At 36.0% G+C, this 17,903-nt stretch overlaps 1 protein-coding gene across 1 annotated transcript in view; it reads right to left on the reverse strand.

Moving 5' to 3' along the window:
* The window catches only part of NAV3 (neuron navigator 3), a 157,651-nt gene extending 140,052 nt beyond the window's left edge, over nt 1–17,599 (reverse strand). The window contains exons 1-3 of the mRNA XM_021716218.1: nt 17,520–17,599; nt 16,256–16,639; nt 8,608–8,727 (exon numbers count right to left, since the gene is read on the reverse strand). Coding sequence (XP_021571893.1) covers nt 8,608–8,727; nt 16,256–16,639; nt 17,520–17,554 — 539 coding nt within the window. The 5' untranslated portion in view covers nt 17,555–17,599. The remainder of the gene's footprint in view (nt 1–8,607; nt 8,728–16,255; nt 16,640–17,519) is intronic.
* Nucleotides 17,600–17,903: the final 304 nt, after the last annotated feature.

Here is a 17,903-nt window from a genome sequence, read left to right on the forward strand (position 1 = left end):
CCTGCTGGGCTCCAGCGATCCTTCCACCTCAGCCTTCCAAGTAGCTGGGACTACAGGTGCTCGCTACCACGCCCAGCTAATTTTTTGATTTATTGTAGAGATGAGGGCTTGTCAAGTTGCCCAGGCGGGTTTTGAACCCGCGGGCTCAGGCAATCCGCTCATCTTGGCCTCCGAAAGTGCTGAGATTAGAGGCTGAGCCACCGAGCCCGGCTTAAATTCTTAAAATTTAGTATTGAATTTAAATTTGAACAGCATCTCTATTAGTTTTAATTGGGATTAATCTTTTCTAGCCACTAGCCAAGAAAATGTGCTTGGGATCAAAAGTGAAGTTGAAAACGGATTTAAAAGAAAAACTACCTACTCAATGCTATGTTCACTATCTGGGTGATGGGTTCACTGGAAGCCCAAATTTCAGCATTATACAATACACTCATGCAACCAAACTGCACATATATCCCCTCAATCTATAATACAGTAAATACAATATTATGGACACCATTATTTTTATTCTTTGTTTCATAACTTCCCCTAGGTTTAAATCCCAGCTGTAACATTTACTAATGGCATAACCTTGAGCAAGTTACTCAATCTCTTTGAAACTTGAATGCCTTATTACAAAAAGGAGATGAAGGCAATTATGAGAACTAAATTATTTCGTATATATAAAGTACTTAGAATCAGCCAGACATTCAATAAGAAAACTATTATTACTTTTTTATTGTTATCTAGTAAATATTTGAGCTGTCAGGTGGACGTGGCTAGTACAAGTTGTCTGAGGTCAGAGAAAATACACTGTTAGGGAAATAATAGATAAGGTTTTGTTCAATAAACAATAAGGAACCTCTGGGTATTTAATTAAGCTTCAAGAAGAAGCATAGCTTTAGTCAATAGGTTTATCATTTACTTTTTCAGCAAGAAACCTAATTGACAAAATATTTTTAAATTACAACAAATTCATAAATCTCAATAGTTTACAAATATATGCTTAGAAAATAAAAAATAAATTAAATTCTAAACCTTTATCTCCTAAAAATGAGAATAATAAGGAAAAAAGTTAAATTCCAAATTTGCATCTATCTAGCTCTACATAGGGAAAGATAGATACACACACACAAACATGCACACACATATATGGGAGACATCCTCTTCTAATAATTTCAAACATATCTTTCTAGAAACAAAATACATAGATATAAGCATACAACCAGATCACGCAAGAGTATGTTAATGGTTCTGCCAATAAACTGGAAATGTGATAGATATATTTATTGGTTGATTATATTAGTTCCTTAGAAATATAATTTATTCTAAATGAGAGACGAGCATGAAATTATTAAAGCCATATTTTAAAATAACATTTAGCACTGTGTGGTAATGTTCAGTATGGAAATATAGTGAAGAAAGCAGGAAGACATACTATATGGATGGTATAACCCAAACTATTTAAATAGAGAGGTTAGGTAGGGCTAGATGGAAACATTAAAGCAATATCCTTAGTCGTTTTAGGGATGGAAGGATTATAGAATATTTTTAGGTTCTTTTTTTATATTTTTGTATATTCTGTGAATTTTCGCCAACAATCACAAAAAGTTTTTAAGTGAAATATGAAAACATGTTCATTTACAACAAACCTAAAATAACATGTAGGCTCTGGTGAGGCTTAAAAAAAATACAACTTCTTGCAAATAACTTTAACTGTTAGAAACACAAATTAAGTTACACAAGAAAAATATAAATGGAGCCCATATGACTCTAATAAATAAATCCATGCCACCCACTTTGTGTTGTGGAGTGAGGAAGATACAGAATTCATCAGCTGGCAGTCGAAACCCCTCAATTTAATGATCCCAAGTTGAAAGTCTCACCCCATTAGTTAGATTATTATAAAAAAGAATTCATCTCTAGTTCTTGAAGGGAAGAACAAGTGTTTCATATATAGATGCAACTTCTTAAATCAAATTAACAACTTAATTAGCTAACACAATTTCTCCTGTTTTATTTCAAGAAAAAAAGAAACATGTAATATAAAAGGCCCAAATTCCTATTTTCTTCATATAAATACTCTTTTAGTATTTTTCAGTATATAAGCCAAACATATTTCTCCCCTTTCTATTCTTTCTGTTATTTTCTTAAGACTATCAGAAATTGATATTTCAACAAGAATTCAATTACAAGATAAATATATATATAAATATATATATATGTAAAAGAGCAAAACACTGCTAAATTGCTTTACTGATATAAACAAATTAACCAGTCTTTTAGAAGTTTTAACACATGAGAAAAAACTGCTTTGTCATTTGTTTTTTTCAGATCAATTGACAATCTGCAGTATAAATAGAATATGATTACATGCTGATTTAATTTACCAAACTTTTGAAGCTGAATTTAAAAAAAAAAAAACACCCGGGCTCAGTGGCTCAGCCTGTAATCCTGTGCCTTTGGGAGGCTGAGGTGAGTGGATTGCCTGAGTCCGTGGGTTCGAGACCCGCCTGGGCAACGAGACCTCATCTCTACAATAAATCAAAAAATCAGCCGGGCGTGGTAGCGCATGCCTGTTATTCCGGCTACTCAGAAGGCTGAAGTGGAAGGGTCACCGGAGCCCAGCAGGTTGAGGCTGCAGTGGCTGGGAGCGGCCACTGCACTCTAGTCTGGGCGACAGAGTGAAACTCCAACTCAAAAAAAAAAAACAAAAAAACCTGTTTTTATTCTGTAGATATGTTTCAACCAAATGGAAAAATTAAATAATTTACAAAATAAAACATTTCATTTAGGTATGAGAAAAACTTTCATCTAACTTAACAATTTTATGAATATTAAGAACATAAAAACTCAATTCAAATCCTGCTGTTATCATTTATTAATAAAGTATCTATGGGTAAATTACTTGATCTAAGAACTCTCTGCCTCACATAAAATGGTAGTAAAAAAAATCCACTTCATAGGGATGTTATAAAGTAAAATAATGCATTTAAGTAATATAATATGTTAGCTACACAAAGTAGGTCCTCAATACTGAAAACTACTATAGCTATTTTTATTATAACAACCTTGACTCCGCCTCCTGTTCTTCTCTGACTTTCTCTTTCTTCTCTTTTTCCTCAGCATCATTCCTATCCTCATAAGATTTATTAATAAATCATATTAGGCCGGGTTCGGTGGCTCAGCCTGTAATCCTGTGCTTTGGGAGGCCAAGGTGAGTAAACTGCCTGAGCCCTCGGGTTCGAGACCCGACTGGGCAACTTGGCAAGACCTCATCTCTACAATAAATCAAAAACTCAGCCGGGCATGGTAGCACGCGCCTGTAGTTCCAGCTACTTGGAAGGCAGAGGCGGAAGGAAATCCGGAGCCCAGCAGGTCGAGGCTGCGGTGGCCGGGAGCGGCCACTACACTCCTGTCTGGGCGACAGAGTGAGACATCAACTCAAAAAACAAACAAAAAAAAGATATGGGAATATACGGATTCTGTGATTGTGCTGAAACTAATCAACACAGAATAGAAAGAATTATTAGAGTGTACACAGGCAAGTAACAGGCATCATGAATCTGACACCTGAGATAGTCGCTTGCTGGCTTTGGAGAAATCTTTCTTGCCTTGACTTTTCCTACCTGGAAAAAGCATGGACCTAATGAGGGCCTCGGGCCTCTCACCTTTATAAATGACTCTCCACATGATTTTATGAGAACTGGTCATGATGCCCTATGTAATAGCAATGCAATTTACTGCACATTGCTAAAGACTCTAGATTTAGAGATTCAATGTGACTGTATCTTTATATTTGAACTTAGGCTTCCTTCAATAGACAAAGAGTTACAAAGACTAAAAGCTTGAGACTCATGTAAAATCATGACAATCTTTAATGCCTTTAATAAATCCTGTTATCAGCTGTGACTTCAGCATCTAGATTGCAGTTTCACAAATCAAACCAACCAAACCAAAACTAATAATTTCTATTATGTATTATGCTTTTATACTTTCAACGTCATAATTACACATGCAAAAAATTAGTGAAAATACAAAATTACATTGATTAGTTTATAATTGAAATTAGCAATCACTGTATTAAGAAATATAGTTTATATAACGATGTGGTAGACAACCCAATAGACATGGAAAAGGTATCTTGCTACCACAATTTGTGGAATTTTGTCCATATTCAATATATAACATAGTATCTGAGGCTTGTCCTTCTGTCCTTTGAGACCCCTCCTGTCATCATACTGAAGTATAGTCACCTGGATGAATCATCTACATAACCAAATTGTGACTTTTATAATCACTCTACTTTAGTAACTCAGGTGATAGCTTACTTTGTCCAATCATCTAGAAAATTTCTACATCTCAAATGTGAAACTTATTATTATTTTATTTTATTTTTTGGCATAACCCTACCAATCAACATCTTTCATTCCCTTTTTAATTAGACATGCTCATGGACTTCATGCTCATGTTTTCAGAATCCTTTGTCTCGCAGTCTATAATAGCATCCTATGTTCACCATCTGAATTTAGTTTCAGACCAGTTGTCAATCACTTAACTCATACTCCAAATAGCATACCTCACCACATCTCACCAGTCCATTTCCAGTTCTGGATGAATTCAATCATCTAGTTTTTCTGTTTCCATACCCAAGCTGCTGAGTAAGGCTACATAACATACATACTGATTAGATCTACTATAAATTAATGGTTTCAAATTTTAACTAGGTGGCTTTGGGTTATTTCAAGGATTCTTAGCACAAAAATTAATAAATTGGACCTCATCAGAATTTAAAACTTTGTGCTTCATAAGATACCATTAAAACTGATTAGATAAGTTATACACTTGTACCATAGATCTAATAAAATACATATACAGAGAATAATTATATGCTACAAAGCAACACTTCAGTCAAGGATAAACTATATATACTGTATATGACAGCGGTCTCATAAGATTATAATATTGCTGTATCTTGTCTATGTTTAGAAACACATATGATTACCATTGAGCTACAACTGTCTATAGTATTCAGTACAGTGACATGGCATACAGGTTTGTAGCCTAGGAACAAAGAGCTATACCATATAGCCTACATTTGTGTAAGTTTACTCTGTGATGTTTCTACAAGGATGAAATTGCCTAAAATAGCATTTCTGAGGACATATCCCTGTTTTTAAGCAACTCATGACTACATATTTTTAAAAAATTACTACTCAATAATTAGAAGCAACTCAACTACTAATACACAAATGATTTGAATATTTTACCAAAGAAGCTATCTATGTTCAAAAATACTGATAATAACAGATGTTGGTGAGGATAAGGAGAAATTGGAATACTCAGACATTGTGGGTGGGAGTGCGATGATACAGCAATTTGGAAAACAGGCAATTTCATAAATATTTTCATAAAAATTTATCTTACAACTCAAAAGTTCAATTCCTAGGTATTTATCAAGGAGGGACAAAACATATGTCCCCATAAAATCTTACACATGAAAGGTTACAACAGCATTATTCATAATAGCTAAAATAGCAAAAAAATTTGTTCAACAACTGAAGAGGTAAACAAAATATAGTATTGCTATATAAAAGTATATCATTCCTCAATAAACAGGAATAAAACTTCAAGATATGTTACATGTGTGAACCTCAAAAACATTTCATTAAGTGAAGTAAACTGTAGGAAAAAGACTATATATTATAGAATCCATTCAAATAAAATATCCAAAAATGGCAAATCTACAGAAACAAAGCAAATAAGTGGTTGCCTAGGGCAGGTGACTGGAGCTAAATTGACTTCCACAGAGCATGAGGATCTTTGTGGAAATAATAACATGTTATAAAACTGTATTGTGATAATTGTACAACTATGTAAACTTGCTGAAAATCCTTGAATTGTACTCTTAAAGCAGGTAAATCTTTATTATGAAAACATTATGCATGTGAGTGAATAACTAGGCCTTTAATACCTCTCTGCAAATCTTTAATTTTATCTGAGAAATTTGTGTCCATATTCAGTGGTCATTCCACATTTTCAAAAATTCCTCAAGATCTTATCCTGCACATATATTTCTAATTCTCAGAAGTGATTTGGTCTCTACTTTAGACAGAAGATAGAATTAACTCCAGGAATTTTTCCATACGTCCAAACTAATGTTGATGCCCCCTTTCTGTTTCAGAGGAAAGATTATTCCTCTTCAATCTAACTTCACTCATTTTGGTCCTTGTATTAGTCTGTTTGGGCTGTTATAATAATATATCACAGGCTGGGTGGTTGACAAGCAAGAGAAGTGTTATGGAGGCTGGGAAGTCTGAGCTCAGGTACGGGAAGATTCAGTGTCTGGTGACGACCTACTTCATAGACTTATATACAGCTGTCTTTTTGCTGTAATCTCACATGGCAGAAAGGTCTAGGGAGCTCTTGAGGGTTTCTTTTATAAAGACACAAATAACACTTATGAGAGCTCTGCCCTCGTGACCTAATAGTTTCCCAAAGGCCCTACTTCCAAATAATATCACAATGGGAGTTAGGTTTTAACATAAGAATTTTGGAAAAGACATGAACATTCCATCTATAGAAGTCCTATAATTTCTTTCTAGATTATTCTAATATCTTCCTGAATTCTTATCACCTTATTTTGACTAGGAATTCACTCTCTATGCCAATTCAAATTCCTTCATCCCTAAAACAAAACAAAGCAACAAAGCTTTCTTCCCCTGTAATCATGGCCTCCTATTTTTTTCACATCATGAATTTCCCCTTTCATAATATCCTGGTAGTACTTGGCTCTTTCCTGTCCTCCTTTGCCTCTCTGCCCAATTGAACTGTGTTGCTAGTTATATCAATATATAGCCTATATTTGTTAATTCGTTTATTCACTACACAAGCATTTGTTAAAAGTTCAACATGTGAAGAATATAACAAAAAATCTGCACTGGTGGGTTTACATAATAATGGAGGATATAGAAAATAAACATATAAATAAGTATGATATGTTTAGGGAGTATATGTGCAGTAATAAAATAATAAAAGGTAAAGGGTATAAAAGTAACTGGGAGAAATAAATTTGAGCTTCTCTGGAAAGACTACTCTAAGAAAATTACATTAAAACTGGGATGGAAATGATGCAATAAAGGCAATAATGCAAGAAATGTAGAAAAGATCATTTCAGGCAGAAGAAACATCAGTTGAAACTTTGCGATGATAGACTGTACAAAGGTCAAAAAGAAGCCTGGCAGGATTGAAGTTAATGAAAACATCAGGGGAAAAAAATGGCTGAAGAGAAGTTCAGTGGGTGGGGGAGGGGCAGCAGTTTTCAGAAGCCATTTGTAATGACATGCTACACACACACACACACACACACACACACACAAGGAGATGAGGATATACACAGGGTGTGAGCTAAGACTGTTCTTTCAGCAAACACGAGTTAAGATATCAACAGCATGTCAGTGAGGAGAAACTGAAGACTGATATCAGAATTCACTGTCCAACCTTTGGAGTTGGTTGTAGAGGAACGTATGATAAATTGTACTCTGTTCTTATTTCAGAATGTGGATATATTACGTCTTAACCCTTTGTCTTCCTCATAAATGTGGAATTAAAGAACCACTCTAGGTAGCAATATATAATAGTTCTGGAAGTGGGCGATCCTTTTCTGCTCAACAAAATCAAGATTCTGAGTGACAAGGAAGCAAAATCCTAGTCAGAATTACATCTTACAAAGGCAATGTTCTCAAACAGTGATGATTCTGATAAAACTGGCAGGGTAATTTCCAGCAAAATAATCACCAGTATATGAAACACACAAATACAAGCCTTTGAGTAATTTTAGGCAGTGGAAAAGCAGAAATAAGTTGAAAGCAAGAGTAGTATATTTTCAACAGCATCTTCAAGAAAAGCATCAAATTTAGTGTACTTGATGTGAAATATGCTTCAATTTTTCTATCACTAGCCTCCAGTGGATCTGAATGGAAAAAAATATTGCCAGGTTTCCTTTCTAATAAGGAAAATGAGTCTGTGTTTATAATTTTGCTGTTACAGACATTAACATTTGCCACTGTGTAACCTGAAATTTTAAAAACATTCTCCCCAGCAATACAATTTTAGAGTATTACAGAGCTAAAATGGTCTTGCAAATGAAACCATCTTAGCTTATATTTTTTATTTTTATTTTTTTTTATTTATTTATTTTTTAGTTAGAGTCTCACTCTGATGCCCAGACTGGAGTGCAGAGACTGCTCCTGGCTACTGCAGCCTTGACCTGTTGGCCTCTGGAGATACTTCTGCCTCAGTCTTTCAAGTAGCTGGAACTACAGGCGCGCGCCACCACACCCGGATAATTTTTTGATTTATTGTAGAGATGAGGTCTCACCAAGTTGCCCAGGCAGGTCTTGAACCCGCAAGTTCAGGCAATCCACTTACCTCAGCCTCCCAAGGTACGGGATTACAGGTTGAGCCACCGAGCCCGGCTCATCTTAGCTTTTAAAATGCTCTAAAATTATTACTATTCAAAATAAAAAAGTTCTTTGGTTTACACTATCTTTAAGAGTTTTTGCTTATGATGCTATTTATGAAGTTGCTTTATGCCCTCCTCCCCATCATATCTGCTGATAGAATTACCTGTCTGCATCCACCGTCACATCGTGAACTCCTCTCTGGATGACATCTCTGGAGGTTGCTGTGTCTGGGATTCGGTTCAGACTTCTAGTATACAGGTTGAGCCCTCCATCTGTCATGTACCTGAAAAGAAATGTCTGATTAATCCACAGAAAATTAAATAAACTTATTTCTAAAATATAACTTGATAAATAGTATCCACAGTTTTCAAAAATTACTCTATTATAGTTTTTTTTTCTGTATAGACATTCTACTCACCAGGAAAAATTAAAATATATTTTCAATTTCATTAGAAAACCAATATTCCTTACTTTAACAAGCAACCAGTCTATTATAACACCCATTTTTCTCTTTTGTTATCAATATTTTGAATAGGTTTGTAGATAATATATCTCTGAGCAAAATAAAAGCAAGATAATTTTATTTTGTAAATACCACTTTCGGAGAGTTGGAAGTTATAGCAATAATGAATTTGAAACCCACACTTCCATCATATCTTCCACCACATCTACCATCTTCCTAGAATTGTGTTTTTATATTCAATGTCTCATATCAACAGCTGTATGCAAAAACAATCCTTTTTAATTGCCATGCACACACAGGGAATCTAAAGGGATTCTCAAAATTTCCCCAAAAGGAACCCCCAGTTCAGTATCTTTCTTTAGAGGAGCACAGCTAACATTAAGAAATGCCCCCTAGCTCAAAAGTGCTAGTCAAGAAAAGTATCTAATAATGAATGACTACTATGAGCCTTTTTATGATTGCTTGAAAAAAATCAAGCTTCAAGAAGAGAAACTCTTTCATGTGGGTAAGACCTAATTGACATAAGGTCATTATGTCATGATGATCAAGAGTACTGAAAGACTGCTTGGGTTCCACTACAGAGCTGCTATGTAGTAGTTGTGTGGGCTTGGGCAAGTCGCTTAAATTATCTATGCCTTCATTGCTTTATCTGTAAAAGGGAGTTAGTAACAATATATTTACTTCTAGTGGTTACGGCAAGATAACGATGAGTTAATACAAGTAAAATGCATAGAGTGTCATCTAGCACAATATAAATGCCTACCAGTATTACTAGCTATTCTCTGCATTAGAATTTCTGTGTTCACTAAAATAGCTCACATCTTGAATATGACATTAGAGGAAGCATTAAGATTAGACATCTGTAGTACAAAAGGTAGATCCTTTTAACACAGTACAAGTAACCCTGACTATTCACACAATGTTATGCATAGTTCAATCATCACAAAGTTCCTAAAGAAGTGAATTAGGACCAAGGCAGAAGCAAAATTAAAGTGTATCTTCACCTACCTTGTTTTCTAATGTTATTCCTCAGAATTTTTAGATTACTTTCTGTTTGGATCACGTGACTTAAAGTAGAATTCTTGTTTACATTCTTGGTCCAACTATTTATCTCTGTGACACCTGAAGATGACTTCAATTTCCAGCCAATTAAAAGCTGTAACCTTTTGCCCAATTTTTCAGGGTGTTCCTTTTTTACTTCATTAATGGAGAATTTTTCAGACTCATTATGAGTAAGAGGCCTTTCTCTGACTAATTCCTAATTACTGACAGATTCATATCCCCAAGTGTTCAAAGTAATTTCAAAAAGAGGAGAAAGAGATAAGCCTTTGCATGCTTCAAGAAATTCTGAATTCTCGGAATGCCAATTAACTCATTTTCTGAGTTATACCTACAGTACATTAAAAAAATAGAACTTCGTTCTTATTTACATTGACTTCATGAGGTTCTTTGTTGTTACATGAAAAAAATCCTAAATTAAACATCTCCATTCATTACTGTGTCTATTGAGTCTATTGTCTCTTTAATCAATAAAACATCATTTTCAAAAATTTAAAGAAAAAGCTGTCATTCTCTTTTTTTCATGAGTTGTAGCAGAAATATTTTAAAGCTCCTTTTTCTTACCAAAAAAAATCAAATTAAACTTTTCTGGAATATCTTCAGCCTTCTTATCTTCTCATATTTTAATTCTAGGCTGATATATTTGGCTGCCTTCTACTAAAGCCGCCAGTGGCACACTGCATACACTTGTGACAATGAATAAGTCCAGCACATCCTGGGTATTCTCTGTACAACATCCTTTAATCACCCTAGAACTGAGATCAGTCACATCACCTGCCAACCATGTCTAGTCATCTTCCTCACAGGGAAAAGTGAGTCGTGCTTTAAATTTCACGGCCGTGTACCCGACCATGGGAAAGAAAAATCGTGTAAGGTCAAGCAGGCAAACATCACTGGAGAAGGTTTTCATATAGAATTTGGGGTATTTTTATTTGACCAACATAAAACATGTAAACCACTGATGTATGTTTAAGTGAGGCTATCGAAAGTCTCTTTGGAAGACTGACAGGGAACAGAAATGGAGGAAAAAAGATCTGAATCAGATTTCAAATGAGGAATAAAAGAAGTAGAAAGGACAAAGCCTACCACAACACTTATTTTTTCTACTTAGTAAGTTCAGCAGAGACTAGACAGCTCTCATCAAACCAGTTTCCTCCTCCTTCTGGGCACAGACCTGAACCACATTTTCTGGCTTCTCTGATAGTCAGATGTGATCATATAGCTGTTCTGAAAAAAAGAATGTGGGTGGAAGCAACATGTATGACTTCCAGACCTGGTACACACAAAATATTCTCATGCGTAACTCTTTCCCTCTTTTGCCACTTGCCTGTTGAATATCAATGTCTAGGGTGACATTGAAAACCTGGTTGGATCATAGCAGAATTATCATCTGTTTTATTCTCTGTATGACTACATGGTGTACATTCCTTAACTGAAGAACAGAAACACCAGTGACGGTTTTACATAAAGAGGAAATGAGCTTATTTGTGCTAAGTTACTGAGATTTTGAGAGTTCTCTGTTACAGAAATTAATGTTAACTAGTAAAACTAGTGTGCTGGAAAATTAAAAATACTCCTGAGTATAGGTATGCCTGTAAAAATATATATTATAATATGCAGAACTCAGTTGATAAAAAAACACTACCTCAACTACTTATCTAAGAATATTTGTGTATGTGTGCATATATATGTACATATGTGTATATTATGCATTTATTGAATAAATGAACAGCTACAAAAGTATCAAAATACTAGCATGTGAGTCACATGTGGGTAGGCACAATGTCTATATTGTTCATCACTGCACATGCAGTGCCTGGACTATTGCTTGACACATAGGATGAACTGAACAAATAATTTTTTTAATACATACATACATACATACATACATACACACTTCAGCTTATGATCCCTCTTCTCTCTCTGTTCTTTCCCCAGGTGTCCTCATGCCTCCCACAAGTTTCACTGTCTTCTATTAAGATGAGATATATTACATCTCTTTCCTGGACATTCTTTTTGCTATTTCACAACCTTTACATCCCACAGTCTCCAACTCTGCATTTCTAACGCTATAGCCATCATCTTCCCTCTCTGTTTTCTCACCAAAAAATCAGGACCGCCGGGCTTGGTGGCTCAGCCTGTAATCCCGCGCCTTTGGAGGCTGAGGTGAGTGGATTGCCTGAGCCCGCAGGTTCAAGACCCGCCTGGGCAGCAAGACCTCATCTCTACAATAAATCAAAAAATCAGCCGGACATGGTAGCGCATGCCTGTAATTCCAGCTACTCGGAAGGCTGAGGCAAAAGGATCTCCGGAGCCCAGCAGGCGAGGCTGCGGTGGCCGGGAGTGGCCACTGCACTCCAGTCTGGGCAACAGAGTGAGACTCCAACTCAAAAAAAAAGAGAAAAAATTAGGACCTTCTGTCTCTCTCTCTCTTCCTATTTTCTCTAATGTCATAATTTTCCATCTCCTGTGCTTACAATATAGACATCTTTCCTAAATTTTTTGCTTCTCTTATGTTCTGATGACTAGTCCTTCACTGGTTCTGTAAATTTTATACTTGTTCTGTAAATTATTTCTTTGCAGTGCCTCCCATATCACTTATTTTCTTCCTTTATTCCCTACGAATATCACTACCATATGTTTGGCCTTATGACTTTGAACCAGAACTCTTGCACTAGTTCATAAAATCTAGCCCTAGAGCTTTCTACTCAATTCATTTTGCATATTTTGCCTGTGTTGCCCTTTCCAAAACCATTGTCATCCTTGCGCCCTGATCTGTGTCTATTTGGTAATCACTATGAAGTAGTGTTTTGCATCACTTTCAGTACAGTTGAAACTTAGCATAATGGTGTCAAGGTGTGTCACAATAGTTCCTATCTCTCAAATCTTATCTTTAAATATCTACTTTTCTTGACTCTTAATTAAGAGAAAGATCATTAATATCATGTCATCCAACCGTGCCTCTAACCCTGTTCATTATACTTTAGTCAGGTTTACTGAATGAATTATACCCTCTACATTTACAAATGTTCTCTTTTAACAGATCTCCTTCGTGTGTTTTTATTTTATTTAGGTATCTATTTATTTATCTATCTATTTTAAAGATGTGGTGTACAATTCAGGATTAGGTACACAAGTGGTCATCGTACAGGTAACATTTGGGCCTTCCTTTACTTCCCACTTCACCTGGTTTGAGATCAGGTACCCTTATTGATGTTGTGTACCCCAACCCCCACAACCCACCTGGCAGTATCCCACCACTGCCCACCCTTTCTTATAGTATTATGGTAAATGGTCAAGGTTCACTTATGAGTGACCTCATCTGTTTTTAAATAAAAAACAGAACTAAAATAATATTCATTCACTCTTTTCTCATCCATGTCACGGTTTACTACTTTCTCTTTATTCTAAACTCTTAGCTCAACTTTTTTCTATATGAATCTTTTGAAATTCCAAACACATTTCATTGTAGTTGTTTCATGATTTCTGATTTAAACTGCTCCCAAGATATGCTGTCACTCTTCAGATAAGCATTTCACATGAGTGTGAATGAATATAGCCAATAATCATTATTCATAAATTCTTTATTTGTGAATTTGCCTCTTTGCCAAAATTTATTTGGGGCCCCCAAAATCAATACTCTTAGCACTTCTACAGTCATTCAATGACATTCACAGAACAGTACAAAACTTGAGTTTCAGAGGTTTCCATATCAAGTAAAACAACACAAGAGTCTGTCATGTTGTTTCAGGTCTCATACCATAGAAAATATTCTATGGTCTAATTAATGCCATTTTTTCCAAATTTTTGTGTTTATTGTTGGAGATTTTGCTGTTTAAAATGGTTCCCAAGCATTGTTCTCAAGTGCTGCCTTGTATTCCTAAGTGCAAGAAGGCTTCGCTGTGTCTCATGGAGAAAATTTGTGTTAGATAAGCTTTATTCAGGCATGAATTATGGTGTTGTTGACTATCAGCTCCATGTTAGTGAATCAACAATATTTAATAAACAATGTGTCTTTAAACAGAGACACACATAAAACAGAGTTATGCAATGTTATGTATTATTTGGTTGGCAAAAATGTTGGGGCCAAAGTCTCATAGGAACCTAGCCTATATTTCCCCTAGGAGCAATAGTTCAGTATTCATTAATGTAGTATTTGTGGTGACTTCATAGAACATAACTACCAAAAATAATGAGATTGAGTACATGTATTCATATAAATGCATGTATGTATATATTTACATATATAAGTATATATATATTTATGTGTATAATTCATCATCCAAATATATTAGAATGCTGAATATAAAAACCAACATACACATATATCTACAGTTAAGGAGACAGGGAAAGAAAAGAGAGGAAGAGATAAGGGAGAGAGTGAAAAGGATGGAGAAGAAAGAAGGTAGAGATGGGAGCGGAATACAACTTAGATATTCCTGTGTTGCAGTCATGTTCTCTGAACAGAGTATTCCCTCTAGGCTATGTTAAATACATATAACATGATCATGGTAACCAATAACAACCACACATTGAAATAGTTATTAATTATATGTCATGTCATGATGATGAGGAGGAGGATGATAAATATGTTGTTTAGGGTTTGTGCTAGGTAAAACTTTGTGGGTGATTTTCTTCATTCCTAACAACTTCATGAAGATGGTGCAAGTGTATCTTTTTTCTAGATGACGAAAACCAATGTGGATAAGTGAGGTTCCCAAGAGGTCCACACATAGCAAATGGTAGAAAGGTGTATAGGTACTCTAATTCCGGTAGCAGATAAACTATAATCTGTCCTAATACATCACAATTTGTCTCTCTAATTCCAAATTGTTAGAAACTTGAGGAGGACTGGACTCGGTGGCTCAGCCTGTAATCCTGTGCCTTTGGGAGGCTGAGGTGAGTGGATTGCCTGAGCCCGCAGGTTCGAGACCTGCCTGGGCAGCGAGACCTCATCTCTACAATAAAAAAAAAGAAAAAAAAAATTAGCCGGGCGTGGTAGCACAGGCCTGTAATTCCAGTTACTTGGAAGGCTGAGGCGGAAGGATCGCCAGAGCCCAGCAGGTCGAGGCTGCGGTGGCTGGGAGTGGCCACTACACTCCAGTCTGGATGACAGAGTGAGACTCCAACTCAAAAAAGAAACTTGAGGAGGGCAAATACCAGGGATGGCCTGGTGAGTATCTGTATATCAGAGCAGAGCTATAAATCTCACCAAAAGCTGTTCTATAGTTTAGGTCTTTTCTCCATTCAAACAAAAGATTTTCATGAAAGCAGTCAGGAAGGGTTACACATATAGAGGAAGGGCTTCCTACACTGGTCTTCTCAGATGCAGAAAGACAAATCATGTGTCAAAACCCAGACTCCCATGAAAATTATAGATACAATTAGTTAAGAAGCTTTCCCACATGTTATAGAGCCTGAGTTTTGAAGTCAAGCATATCTGAGTCCTAATGCAGGTCTGGCATTTCCCTAGTGTTATACCATTGGGGCCAATGTGGATTAGTTTTCTTATCTGTAAAACATGTATAAAAATATCTACCCCATAAGGGTTGCTGATGGGGAAAAGGTTAAATAAAATATCTTTAAAGCACTTAACACGAGTGTGGTGGGTCATAGGAAGTGCTCAGAATGGCAGTATCAATTATCATTAGAATATCCTGATTGCCTCCTTTGGGCTCATTCTCTGATTAAATCAAATATTCCAAATTCCCAAAATACACTAAGAGTTTTATAATAACAACGTTTTTTTTTGGAATGTAATAGGAAGCAGTAGAGAAACAGGGGCTAAGATTTTTAAAAATGTAATACTATCAAAAGAATAAATAGTTGAAACTTTCAACTCCTAAGTGATTTTTCCCTCAAGTGAGGTTGGAGGTGCATGATTAAGAATGTTGAAAATATTTGTTCCTCAAAGCAGTAACAGGCAGCTTCTCACAAGCCAAAACAGAAAAAAATTCAAGCAGCTCAGTAATACTCCTCCTGTCTCCTTCCCACGTCCTTCACTACAAAATCTGTTACTTGTGAAAATCACACTGAAAAACACAGGCCACATGTGTTTCTCTAAAAAACAGAAAAATGTAGTGACTTATAATGAAGTTATAGACATTGTGGATTTTTTACTTTCCATGAATGAGAAGAGGAGAGGCCCCAAAACACCCCCAATGACTTCAGGTTTTTCACATTTGCTAATAACTTTAAGAGTGAACTCACATGTCCTTTTCACATGACCACATCCCAGGATACCACCTCCCCTCTTCACACAATGCTGTTAGAGACCAGGGCCACTTACCCACTGTTGATGTCGTCAGCCCTAAGACTTTTCCCAAGGATATCACCATCACTCATATAGCCACCAACATCAACTTCAGAAGACATGTCCAGGTCACTGCTTGCTTTCTCATTCATGTCAATCTGTGACATATTTCCCAGTCGAGAGACAGCAGCTCGACGGAGTGGTGTTGTGTACATGAACCTCGAGGGATCTGTGTGGATGAACCGACCCGTGCCGCTGCGAGTGTAGCCAGCACCCATGGAAGGAGCATCTCCTGCCTGAAGTCGAGGACACGCCTGTCCCAACCTCCAGGTCATGGGAGTGGGTCGACTTGTCAAGTTGGGGATGGTCCTTCCATTCACTTCTGTCGTCACAGTGCTGTCAAATGTTGTCTCCAGGGTGCTGCCAAATAAAAGGGAGAAATAACTATACTCTGGTTCACTTGGGGCCATAAACCTAGAATGTACGATAACAGAAAAGGCTAGAGTTGAGGGTCATTTCTTAGAAGTATGTCATTTTCACGAATACCAAATTACACATCCATTTTTAGATTATAATCACCTCTGAAGATGGCAAAGTATGGGCTCGGGTATTCACTCTCAGTTGTTCTTTGTTTCTTTTTTAAAAAATATTTTTTATTTTCAAGATGTGGGGTACAATTCAGGATTGGGTATAAAAGTGGACATTGTACAGGTAAGGTATGGGCCTCCTGTGGTCCCTACTTGACCTGGTTTGAGATCAGGTACCCTTATTGATATTGTGTCCCCCCTCCCTAGCAGTCAGTATCGTCTTTGTTTTCAAAAGAAAGGCCACCATTGTATTTTGGATACAACAAAATATTGTTCCACATTCTCAACAAATTCTTAAACCACTGTAAACTTCTCAGATCTATTCTAGAAATTAACTACAAGTATGTTTGAATGTCTCCCTACCACCTCTCCCCAGATGCATTTCAATTGCAACTGCTGCCACTGTTCTCTGGTGCAGTCATGAAATTCCACTTAGTAGTGATGGCGGTAGTTGCAGCAGCTAATTCTGATTGAACAGGGCATCGTATTGAAGCAGAGATAAACAGACGACAGAGATAGACAAGTATATGCTGATAATTTCCAGTTTAAGAATAATTATCAATTGATCGTTACACACAATTTAAGTAAGAAAATAGTAAGGGATAACTGAAATCCCTTCTCTATTATTATAAGAAAAGTACTTGGTTATCATTTTTTCTTCTCTTTGTTTGCCCAAAGATATGTAGATTTAAAAACAAAAACAAAAAAACAACCTGTGGCTTATCTGAGTCCCACGAAGACTGGACATAGTCTCTTCTAAATTTTGCCTCAAATCTGCTATGTTTTTAACTGTTCTCATTCTTCTTGTTTCAGGGTCTTCACCTAGGAAAGTAACATCATAGTAAATTTGCTACTCACATTATTTTCTGTCCTCAGAATAATTGTATACATAGATAAATAATACAAACCACTCTTCTTTTTTTTTTTTTTTGAATGTTTCATTTCCTTTAGAATACAAAAATAATACAGGGGGGAGGAAAAAGGGAACACACTTTTAACTAAAAGAGTTGACAATTTTATTTTTATATTTCACAATACAAATAAAAGCTGTACTTTTTTGTCCCACTTTTCCTGTCCAAAACTATTCTCTGATAGTC

The sequence above is a fragment of the Carlito syrichta genome, unplaced genomic scaffold (genome assembly GCF_000164805.1).
Source record: "Carlito syrichta isolate Samal-C Ts95f unplaced genomic scaffold, Tarsius_syrichta-2.0.1 Scaffold308324, whole genome shotgun sequence".
Taxonomy (NCBI): Eukaryota; Metazoa; Chordata; class Mammalia; order Primates; family Tarsiidae; genus Carlito; species Carlito syrichta.